The sequence below is a fragment of the Hemitrygon akajei genome, chromosome 2 (assembly GCF_048418815.1).
Source record: "Hemitrygon akajei chromosome 2, sHemAka1.3, whole genome shotgun sequence".
Taxonomy (NCBI): domain Eukaryota; kingdom Metazoa; phylum Chordata; class Chondrichthyes; order Myliobatiformes; family Dasyatidae; genus Hemitrygon; species Hemitrygon akajei.
The window spans coordinates 183307963-183320838 of NC_133125.1; the positions used below are offsets into that span (position 1 = coordinate 183307963).

Consider the following 12876-nt stretch of genomic DNA (forward strand, 5'->3'; position numbering starts at 1 on the left):
GCCCAAGTGCAGAGTGAGAGACACCGAAAAGATCGATAGTTCACAGAATTTAATATGAACAGTGTTAAAGGGAAAATAAAACAATAAACGCTGGACCAAAGCAGGGCCGTTAACAAAAACTCTCAAAGAAAAATGAAGCATACACTGTGGCTGAAAAGACCATATAAACATTAAACGAATACCATTAGTCTTCAGAATCATTGATTTGAAAGTCCAATATCTCAGGGAAGGCCAAATGCAAAACAGCAGCAAAGCGTTGTCATGCTCTGTCCAAGTCTCGACAGGCACTACGACGACAAGAATGGAGTTAAATACTAACATGATTAAATAATAATTATGTGACACATGCAAACTCACAATCACAATTGCCGAATTCGTAGTTGTGACAGGGCCTCCCTCTCTAGGCGCAGCCCCTGAGGCGCCACAGACCTGTGTCTGCTGGAAGTCCCTGATCAGTGACTTGTCCAAGATGTTCTTCACTGGGATCCACAGTATGTTCTTCTGGGCCGTACCCTTCCCAGTCCACAAGGTACTGGACCTTACCACGTACCCGGTGAGATTCCAGGAGGTGCCGCACATTATAGATAAAGGAACCATCTACCAGGCAGGGAGGAGGGGGAAGTGGGGTGACTGGGGCCAGGGGAGAGGTAGTAACTGGCTTGAGCTGGGGAACATGGAATACTAGATGGATCTTCAGTGATGCTGACAGATGCAATATATAGGGCACCTTTCTGACGGCCTTTTCCACTACAAATGGTCCCACATACTGCGGTGCCAATTTCCAGTTATAAACTTTCAGGGGAAGATCCCTTGATGCCAACCAGACCGCCTCTCCTGGCTTGAATGGCCTTACCTGTCGACTGAATCGATCAGCCTGCTGGGAAGGCACAGAGAAGCCCTGGCTCGTCTCCAGGTGCGCTTGTAGCCTGGATCAGCTGTTCAGCAGCAGGAACTCCTTCGTCGATCTCCTGATCAGGGAAGAGTGGGGGCTGGAATCCCTTCTGACATTCAAAGGGAGACAGACCGGTGGAGGACGACTGGAGGTTATTGTCGGCAATCTCTGCCCAAACCAATTGGGAGCTCCAGGACGTGGGGTTGGAAGAGGCAAGAGAGCGTAGGGTTATCTCCAACTCCTGGTTCACTCTCTCAGTCTGGCCATTAGATTGGGGGTGGAAGCCAGACGAGAGGCTGGCAATGGCTCCTACTAGAGAGCAGAAAGCCTTCCAAAAGTGAGAAGTGAACTGTGATCCACGGTCAGAGACTATGTCTTGAGGGAAGCCATGGAGCCTGAACACATGTTGAACCATGAGTGTGGCAGTCTCATGAGCTGGTAGGAGCTTGGGGAGGGCAATGAAGTGGGCAGCCTTGAAAAATCGATCCACAACAACCAAAATGGTGCTGTTCCCATTAGACAGGGGCAGATCAGTGATGAAATCTACTGAGAGGTGGGACCAGGGGCGGTGGGGCACAGGCAGTGGACATAACAGACCCGGAGGATGCTGGCGTGATGTCTTGTTCCGATGGCAGGTGGGACAGGCAGATACAAAGTCGTCGACATCCTGGGACATAGATGGCCACCAAAATTGTCTCTTTATAAACTCCTGAGTCCGTTGAATTCCTAGATGACCAGCCAGATCCCATTCCAACACTTTGGAATACCCCGCAGCAGGGACAAACAGCTGGCTGGGAGGTCCCCCATCCAGGCTTGGATCTGATTGTTGGTTGGCCCTCACCTCTGCCTCCATTCACCAGTTCACCGGAGAAGCGATACACGAGCGAGGAAGAACTGCTGGGAGACAGCGTCAGCCTTTGTATTCTTGCTGCCGGGATGATAAGTGAGGACAAAATTGAAATGTGTGAAGAAGAGCCCAACAGGCTTGGCGAGAATTGAGTCTCTTATCATCCTGAATATAGGAAAGGTTCTTGTGATCTGTCCAGATCAAGTATGGATGCTCTGCCCCCTCCATCCAGCATCACCATTCCTCCAGGGCCTCCTTGACAGCCAGAAGCTCTCGGTTCCCAATGTCGTAATTCCTTTTGGACAGAGTCAAGCGACAGGAAGGAAAAGCACAAGGATGCAGCAGGCAATCCGCAGACGAGTGCTGACAGAGGACAGCTCCAGTGCCTACACTGGATGCATCTACCTTGACAATGAATGGCTGAGATGGGTCTGGCTGTTGCAGCAGTGGGGCAGTGGTGAAACATCGCGTTAGCTCGGAAAATGCTTGGTTAGCATCATCCATCCAATAGAATCCTGCCGAGGTCTTCTTGGTGAGTGCATTCATGGGAGCCACAATAGAGCCGAAATTCCAGATGAAGCAGCAATAAAAGTTCGCATGAAGCGCTGTACCTGTTTGACTGTAGATGGTTTGGGCCACCCTGCAATTACCTGAACTTTACTAGGGTCCATTTGAACCTGGATGGGGTAAGTATATGGCCCAAGAAATTGCACCTGGTCTTTATTGAAATCACATTTTTCAGGCTTGGCGTACAGGTTATTTTCAAGAAGGCATCTGAGTGCTCTCTGGACATGCTGGATGTGCTCCTGATGAGAACGGGAATAGACAAGGATGTCCTCTAAATACCCAAACATAAACTGGTCCAACATGTCCCTGAGCACATCGTTAACCAAGGCCTGGAATACAGTAGGAACGTTAGGAAGACCAAAAGGCATCACCAGGTATTCATAGTGGCTATTGGAGGTGCTGAAAGCTGCCTTCCACTCATCCACTTCTCTTATGCAAATCAGATTGTAAGCATTGCACAGATCAATTTTGGAAAAGATTGTTGCTTCCTGGAGATGTTCAAAAGCAGAGGCCAGCCAGGGAAGAGGTTTCACAGTGTTGTTGTACAGGGGCCAATAATCAATGCAGGGATGGAGCTTGCCATCTCTCTTGCTCACAAAAAAGAAGAGAGGGAAAAGAGTCGGTCCGGGGAGAACAAGTGCCAAGGAGGAGGTCCATGACACAGTCATATGGCTGGTGTGGGGGCAGGGTGGTGGCCTTTTTCTTTCATCAAGGAGACCTGCATATTTAGCCAGAATCCCAGACAGGTCCACAGACTTAGCTGACACAGGAGGGGATTCATGGTGTAGTGTTCTCGTGCAAGTGTAGAAACTCTGAACTAAACACCGAGTTAAACCATAGTCAATGAAGCAGGATCGCAGTTACATTAACCGTTTACTGTTCACTCCTCCACATTAACATATGATGAAAACTTGATAAAACAATACAAAATATATACAGTATTTGTTTTCTTCTTGGCATCACATTTACATCATAAACATTTGTAAAAGTAAAACTGCAACAAACTATATTACATTAAAGTACAACATACAGTCAGATTCTACCTATGCCATCAACTTTAAATACACTTCAACACGAACTATCCAGCAACACTTTCAATAGCACAAGAAAATAAACTTTATCAACCGTCGTTCCTTTTAACAGAATCAGCATTAACATTTTTACTCCAACATATCGATTATCTTATGAACTTACGGCGTTGCTTCTATGATGTTTCTTAGTGCGTAGAATGAAACTTTTCTCGCGCTGATCCTGCACACACAAGTCCCCCGCCTTCCCGTCTCTCCAAACCGGTATTTACCCACAAGACGCGGCAAAACCGGGTGTGACGTCATCGCATGCCTCGATACAATACAGATAATGAATTTACTTTCAACAATCTTAACTTTAACTAGAAAATAATTACAAACAAATTACTAAAGTGAAAATGTAATAAAGCTGAACAAATGCCTTAAGGGCAACACACATGGGATGGAGCTTGAGCTGGACTCAAGACAGGTAGAAAGGTATGCCGGTCCCCACTCTTGGAGTGCCTTCAGAGATCAATCGATCCATGGGTTATGTCGGGATTACCAAGGAAGAGCAGTACCAGTGACAGTTCAGGTGAATTAACCATATAGAAAGATATTTCATCATGATGGTTGCTTTCAAGCACCAGTCAGAGAGGTTGGATGGAAAGGTGGATCTGGCCGAGCCCCAAAGGTCAACCATCCAGCACCTTGATGTTGATCTTTTCTCTTAATTCCTGAGTTGGAGCTCCCCATCTTTGAGTGAGAGAGATGTCCATAAGATTCCCAGCTGCACCGGAGTCAGTAAGCGCCTTAAGTTCATGGGTCTGAGACCTCCACGACAAGGAAGCTGAGAGCATTACAGAATCTGGGAAGCTGACTGAAGAGAGAACCGACCCATCAGGATTCCCCTCCCTGCTGACAGGTAATCTCTTTCACTGGACGCTTGGAACAAGTGTTTCGGATCACCACAGTAAAGGCAGGAACCTCTCATCCAGCACTGCTCTCGTTCCTCCTGAGACAGGTGTATGCACCCCACTTGTATAGGCTCCTCTGTGGGCTGGGTGTTGAGGGAGGGGAACAGGGTGAGGAAAGACAGTGATCAGGTGAGGGACGGGGAGGGGGCAAGGAAAGACAGTAATCTGGCGGCGCGTAGGAAGTTTGAAACATTCTTTCCCTGCACCACTCATTTACCTGGTCGTCAACTCGAATAGCCAGATTAATGTGGTCATCCAGACTATCCTGCTCGTCCTGGAGAGCGATCTCATGCTGGACCCCTGCATTCAGCCCACCTTGGAAGGCAGTGATGAGGGATCTTTCATTCCATCCCATCTCTAATGCAAGGGTACAGAATTTGACTACATAGACTCTCACAGTTCCTCTGCCTTGGTGCAGGTCCAAGAGTCAGTGAGCAGTCTCCTGACCCCGTACTAGAAGATCAAAAACCCTCCTTAACTCCGCCACGAAATGTCAGAACAACCGGGCCATGGAGTAGCTTTGCTCCCGTAAAGCATTGAATAGGCTGAGTGGAGGACCATCAAGAAGATTGACCATGTATGCCAATTTTCGTGCATCATCACCAAAACATCCAGGCTGAGCTTGGAATGCCAGCTCACATTGAGAAATAAAATTCCTGCAACCATCAGAATCACCAGAATATCTGCCTGGTGGTAGAATACTCGGTTCTTGAACGATCATGTGAGTCGGCTCTGGTCTGGGCGCAGGAGTGGGAGCATTAGTAGTAGAGATTGTCGGGGCAGCAGAAAAGGAGGACATGTGAGATGCTGGGAGCGGGACTGAAGCGGCCTGAAGCTGCTGAATTGAGCTGGTGAGAACGTTAATGGCTGTCAGCTGATGCTGGCTGTTCACAGTAAGTTCGTGGATAATGTCCATGAGTGCGGACCTGACTCCAATTGTCTGTGGTGAGCTGTTGTACAGCTACAGCTAGGGACAACACCTGTTCCTCCAAGTGAGACTGGCTTGTTGGCATGAGGTTGTCTGCCTCATTGCCTCCATAACTTCACTGAGAACAGATTCCATTGCCTGTAGCTGATCTCCTACCTGACCAGTGATTCTCACAGCCAAGTTCAACTGTTCTCTCTCTGCTGGGCCCATCTTTCTGGTCAAGATTTGCTGTCACCATGGTTCGGATATGGCCCAAGTGCAGAGTGAGAGACACTGAAGCAAGTTGGTAGTTCACAGAATTTAATACAAACAGTGTTAAAGGGAAAAGAAAACAATAATCGCTAAGCCAAAACAGGGTTGATAGCTAAAACTCTCAAAGGAAAACGAAGCCTACACTGCGGCTGAAAAGAACATTTAAACATTAAACGAATACTGCTAGTCTTCGGAGTCATTGATTGAAAGTCCAATATCTGAAGGAAGGTCGAATACAAAACAGCAGCGAAGCATTGCTATGCTCTGTCCAAGTCTCAACAAGCATTATGATGGCAAGAATGGAGTTAAATACTGTCATGATTAAATAATAATTACCTGACGTGCAAATTCACAAGCACAATTGCCGTATCTACTGCACTGCCGAATCCGTGGTTGTGACACCGTGTACCTAAGAGGCACTTAAAATACCCTATTGTATCTGCTTCCACCACTGCTGCTGGTAGTGCATTCCACACAGCCACCACTTTCTGTGTGAGAAACTTGCCCCTGACATCCCCTCGGTACCTATTTTCACGCACCTTAAAACTAGGCCCCCTCAGATTAGCTAGTTTAGTTCTGGGAAAAAGTGTCTGGTTATCCACATGACAATGCCCCTCATCAACTTATACGCCTCAATCAGGTCACCTCTCATCTATCATCGCTCCAAGGAGAAAAGGCCAGGTTCACTCAACCCATTCTCATAAGATATGCCATCCAATCCAGGCAAATTCCTTGTAAATCTCCTCTGTACTCTCTCTATAGTGTCCACATCCTTCCTGCAATGAGGTGACTAGAACTGAGCACAGTATTCCAAGTTAGGTCTGACCAAGGTCTTATATAGCTGTGACATTACCTCATGGCTCTTGAACTCAATCCCAATTGATGAATGCCAACACACCATACACCTTAACAACACTATCAACCTGTGCAGCAGCTTTGAGTGTCCTATGGATATGAGCCACAAAATCTCTCAAAACCTCCACATTGCAAGAGTCTTACTGTTAATATTATATCTGTCTTCAAATTTGATCTACCTAAATGAAACACTTCACACATACCTGCATTGAAGTCCATCTGCCGCTTCTCAGCCCAATTGTGCATCCTATCGATGTCCCACTGTTATCTCTGACAACTCTCAAGACTATCCACAACACTCCAACCTTTGTATCATCATCAGACTTACTAAAACACCCTTCTACTTCTTTCTCCAGGACATTTATAAAAATCACAAAGAGGAAGGATCCCAGAACAGATCCCTGCGGAACACCACTGGTCACTGACCTCCATGCAGCATATGAACCATCCACTACCACCCTTTGCTTTCTGTGAGCAAGCCTGTTCTGGATCCACAAAGCAAAGTCTTCTTAGATCCCATGCTCCTTGCTTTCTGAAGGAGCCTTGCATGGGGAACCTTAACAAATGCCTTATTGAAATCCATATATACTACATCCACTGCTCTACCTTCATCAATGAGAATTCAGTCAGGCTCGTTAGACATGACCTGCCCTTGACAAAGCCATGCTGACTATCCTGAATCAGATTATGTCTCTCCAAATGCTTATAAATCCTGCCTCTCAGGATCTTTTCCAACAACTTAGCCACCACTGAAGTCAGACTCACTGGTCTATAAATTACTGGGTTATCTCTACTCCCTTTCTTGAACAATTGAACAACATTAGTAATCCTTCAATCCTCCAGAACCTCTCCTATCCCCATTGATGATGCAAAAATCATTGCAAGAGGCTCAGCAATCTCCTCCCTCGCTTCCCACTGTAGTCTCGGGTATGTCTCATCCAGTCCTGGTGACTTATCCATCTTGATGCCTTCTAAAAGCTCCAGCACATCCTCTTCTTTCTTAAAGTCTATATGCTCAAGCAGTTCAGTCTGCTATAAGTCATCTCCACAATTACCAAGGTCTTTTTCCCTGGAATACAGAAGTAAAGTACCTCCACTACCTCCTCCGACTCCACATGTTTCCACTATCATACCTGATTGGTCCTATTCTCACATGACTCATCATCTTGCTCTTCACATACTTGTAGAATGCCTTGGGGTTTTCCTTAATCCTGCTCACCAAGGCCTTTTCATGGTCCCTTCTGGCTCTCCTAGTTCCATTTTTAAACTCCTTCCTTGCAACCTTGTCATTTTCTAGAGCTCTAACAGTACCTAGTTTTGTGAATCTTTGTAAGCTTTTCTTTTCTACTTAACTAGATTTTTCTATATCCTTTGTACACCAAGGTTCTTGAACCCTGCCATCCTTTCCCTGCCTCAATGGAACATACCCATGCAGAACGCCATGCAGATGTCCCATGAATATTTGCCACGTTTCTGCCGTGCATTTCCTTGAGAACATCTGCTCCCAATTTATGCTCCCAAGTCCCTGCCTAATAGCTTCATATTTCCCCCTACCACAATTAAATTTTTTCCCAAATTATCTGCTCCTATCCCTCTCCAGCACTATGATGAAAGAGATAGAATTGTGGTCACTACCTCCAAAATGCTCATCCCATCGAGAGATCTGACACCTGATCAGGTTCATTTCCCAATACCAGATCAAGCACAGTCCCTCCTCTAGTTGGCATATCTACGTATTGTGTCAGGAAACGTTGCTGAACCCACCTAACAAATTCCACCCCATCTAAACCCCTTGCACTAAGGAGATGCCAATCAATATTAGGAAAGTTAAAATCTCCCATCACAACAACCATATTATTATTTCACTGTTCCAGAATCTGCCTCCGTATCTGCTCCTTGATATCCGTGTTACTATTGGGGATCTATAAAAAAGCACCCAGTAGAATTATTACCCCTTTCCTGTTTCTGACTTCCACCCATGCTGGCTCAGTAGACTATCCCTCCATGACTTCCTCCATTTCTGTAGTTGTGATACTATCCCTGATTAGCAATGCCACACCCCCACTTTTTTGTCTACTTCCCTGTTCTTTTTAAAACATCCAAAGCTTGGCACACTCAGAAGCCATTCCTGGTCCTGAGACATCCAAGTCTCTGTAAAGGTCACAACGTCATAGTTCCACTTAATGATCCATGCTCTAAGTTCACCCGCCTTGTTTATGAAACTCCTTGCAAAAAAAGGAGACACATCTCAAACCATCAGGCTGAGTGCATCTTTGTTCTAACATCTGCCTGTGCTTCCTCACTATTTCCCTACAAGCTGTTTCTCCTTGTATTCCAACCTCCCCATCCTCCCACGCCCCTGCAAATCTAGATTAAACCCTCCCCAATGGCATTAGCAAACATCGCTAACAGGATATTGGTCCCCCTTTGACTCAAGTGCAACACGTCCTTTTTGTCACACCTGCCCCAGAAGAGGTGCCAATGATCGAAAAATCTGAATCCCTGCCCCCTGTTCTAATCTTTCAGCCACACATCTATCCTCCACCTCATTTTATTCCTATACTCAGTGCTGAGTAGCACAGGCAGCAATCCTGAGGTTACAGCATTTGAGGTCCTGCTTCTCAGCTTCTTTGCTAACTCTCTGTATTCTGCTTTCAAGACCTCCACCCTTTTTCTACCCGATGTTGTTGGTACCAATATGTATCACGACATCTGACTGCTCACCCTCCCTTACGGATATTGTGGATGCATTCAGAAACATCGTGAACCCTGGCACCTGGGAGGCAATCTACCATCCTTGTTTGTGCGCACAGAATCATCTTTCTGTCCCCCTAACTATGGAGTCCCCTATTACAGCTGTCATCCTCTTCCATTCCTACCCTTCTGAGCCACAGGGCCAGACTCAGTGCCAGAGGCATGGCCACTATTGCTTACCACAGGTAGGTTACCCCCCCCCCCAACAGCACCCAAAATGGAGTACTTATTGTTAAAGGGGACAGCCACAGGGGTGCTCTCCACTACCTGATATCCTCCCTTCCCTCTCCTGACGGTCACCCACTTATCTGTGTCCTGTGGCCCTGGGGTAAATACCTGCCTATAGCTCCTTATTAACTCCTCACTCTCCCTAACAAGCCGAAAGTCATTGAGCTCCAGCTCCAGTTCACATAACTCGGTCTCTAAGGAGCTGCAGCTCAATGCACCTCGCACAGATGTGGCCATCAGGGAGTCTGGAAGTCTCCCGGATAACCCACATTTGGTACCCAGAACAGAAAACTGGCCTCACAGTCATACCAACTATTCTTGTTAGAGGGAAAAAAAAGTAACCTACCTCATCCAGGCCCATCCTCGCCACGGCTCCGATGAGCCAAAGCCCTTCTACTCTGACTTGTACTACTCTGATGACCACTCCTTCCATGACTGCTCCACTAGACAGTGTCTCTCTTTCATTTCGGGGCTTTCTCAGCATCCTTGCGCGTTGTTGAGCTACTGTGTCTGTGCACTTCTCCCCGACCTGGGCAAAGCTCTCTCTCTCTTTGAATTGATTGGTCCACTACTAATACTTCCTGCAGTTCCACCAAAATCTACTGAGGAGCAGTATTTCTTATTCCACATTGAGTCCCAAGAGCTGCAATAATGAATTCATCAATTTCAGATAACCAGCCATTGCAGTTTATGTTCGAACTGACCACTTCTGATACAAGATTAGAGTGTGTAACCATAACTCTGTTTTCCATTCTCCAGAGATGCAGAAATGGAAATCTAGAATTCTTTTTTATTCCAAATTTCCAGCAACTGCAGTGTATCGTACACCGTTGTTTTTCTTTCTCTCTTGTAATTCTCAGGATTTCTCTCACTCTTCTCTGTGACTAGAAGCATCAAATCTCTGCACAAATGCTGCTTCTACTGCTGAGTACCTCCAGCATTTTCTCTGATACACTCAGTGACCACTTTATCAGCTCCCTCCTGTACCTAATAAAGTGGCCACTGAGTGTGTGTTCATGGTCTTCTGCTGCTGTAGCCCATCCACTTCAAGGCTCGATATGTTGTCTGTCAAAGGTGTTCTTCTGCACACCACTGTTGTAACACGTGGTTATTTGAGTTATTGTCAGCTTCCTGTCAGCTTGATACAGTCTGGCAATCCACCTCCAACCTCTCTCATTAACAAAATGTTTTTGCCCACAGAACTGTCGCTCTTTTTTATTTCCATTTTGGACCATCCTCTGTAAACTCTACAGACTGTTATGCATGAAAATCTCAGTAGATCAGCAGTTTCTGCAGGTTCAAACCACCACATCTGGCACCAACAATCATTCCACAGTCAAAGTCACTCATTTCTGCCCCATTCTAGTGTTTGGTCTGAACAACAATTGAACCCCATGACAATGTTTGAATGCTATTATACATTGAGTTGCTCCCACATGATTGGCTGATTAGATATTCACATTAACGAGCAGGTGTACAGGTGTACCTAATAAAGTGGCCACTGAGTGTATTTCAGATTCTCAACACGTGGGGTTTTCCAGTCACTATATTGTTTTGGACACATTGTGTTCAGCTCCAGTCACCAGGCAACCGGATGGATTTGAATGACCAGACAGTGATGTTGCCATGGCTGAGCTGCAGGATTTTGCTTTTATTTAAATCCAAGGAGGTGACGATGGGAGATTTCAAAGTAGGAGGATCAATATCTGAGGAGAAGGAACCATTAACAATGTCAGTTAACATTTGCCCTGGAAGAGAAGTTGGCAGTGAAGAGGATCAATTGAACAAGAAGGGGCAGGTTTAGAACGGGGATGGTACATCAAAGTTCAAAGTACATTTCTTATCAAAGTATGTGTACGATATACAACATTGAGATCCGTCTCCTTACAGGCAGCCACAAAACAAGGACACACAATAGAACCCATTAAAAAGAGATTGTCAAACACCCGATGTGTAGAAAAAAATACAAACAATAAAATTAAACAGATAACATTCAGAACTGAAGTTGATGAAAGTGAGTCCACAGACACGAAGCCTGACACAGACACACGGTTGCTTTGTAGAGAAACTGAAATTAGAACTGAGATGGGATAGAATCCAGTGAGAGAGAGATGCAATTTCAACACCAGGGCAACAGGAACATTTGGGAACATTGATCCAGTGGGCAAAGGGATGGGAGGGAACCACAGAGACAGGTGGACAGTCTCAGTCACACCCATCGATGGGCATCGAACATGTTGTTGGAAGCAAAATTACAGAGACAAGAGCAAATCAGGGATTATCCTTGCACTTCAGGTTAATCTTTGAACAAATAATTTAGTGATGGGGAGGAAGACTGATGATGCTGAATCAGGTGCAGCTGGATCTGATGGTTTAGAACAGAAGGGCGCTGAGTAGGCTACGGTCAATAATGGAAAACTCTGAACATCCTCTACATAGCACCATCCAGAGACAGAGAAGCAGTTTCAGCGACAGGTTACTATCGATGCAATGCTCCTCAGACAGGATGAAGAGGTCAATACTCCCCAATGCCATTAGGCTTTACAATTCAACCGCCAGGACTTAAGAACTTTTTAAAAGCTATTATTAATGCTTTTTGAGATAGTGATTTAGATGCATATCATATTTTTTACTGAGTTAAGTATTGTATGTAATTAGTTTTGCTACAACAAGTGTATGGGACATTGGAAAAAAAAGTTGAATTTCCCCATGGGGATGAATAAAGTATCTATCTATCTATCTATCTATCTATCTAGTTCTCACCAAGGACATTTACTGTTATGTCTTTTACATTTGGGGGAGATGAGATGGAGGATTTGCCATTGGTAATAACTGGGGTGAGAGAGTAACGGTTAAAGTGGGGTCAACGGTGGGATTGTGATTGCTTCCTGGGGAGCTAGCATTGATTAATGTCCAGAATGGCCTCCAGTGTCATAATCAGTCTGCATAGATTGTTAACGGCTTTCATATTCTTTTTTTATTTCTCCACAGGACGTCAGGGAGATGCATTTTATTTTCTAATCCTGTGGATCTGTAATACTTTGTCACTTACCGCCCTATACATTGCATTAATTTATTGGATTGTGGTTGAAGGTACGTGACCAATACTCTTATCATTCACAATTGTTTAATTCAAAATTCTTTAATGTAGTTTGCTTAAACACAAATGTTAAGGAGAACAAAATAATTCTAGAATGATGCAGCTAAATAATACAATTTAAATAATAATAATATTCACATCAGAACCCATGGTACTGAGGTGGAAACGGATCAACCCTAATCCTGAGGGGCTGCTGATGTGCCGGATTTGATTGAGGTTTAATTGTGTTCATACAATGATATCACAGTGTCAGCACACAGAGACCAGTAGTTTATTGTCTCTGGGTTAGTTTCCTGGAGTCTCTACCCAGTTCCCATCATGAGAGATTCCAGTGGGATGCTCAATATCAGCCTCTCAGGACAAGCTGAGGGGAGTAACTACAGGACCCACATCCCCCAAACCAGTGCGAGGGAAGTGTTGCATTTTCAGAAGTCTGGTCTTGGCCATTTAAACAAGTGATGGGGACTTC

At 45.3% G+C, this 12876-nt stretch overlaps 1 protein-coding gene across 2 annotated transcripts in view; it reads left to right on the forward strand.

Moving 5' to 3' along the window:
• LOC140719038 (uncharacterized) overlaps positions 1-12876 on the forward strand; it is a 167297-nt gene that overhangs the window by 68971 nt on the left and 85450 nt on the right. For both annotated transcript variants that reach the window (XM_073033394.1, XM_073033402.1), the window contains exon 6: positions 12299-12400. In XM_073033394.1, the coding sequence (XP_072889495.1) occupies positions 12299-12400 (102 nt within the window). The remainder of the gene's footprint in view (positions 1-12298; positions 12401-12876) is intronic.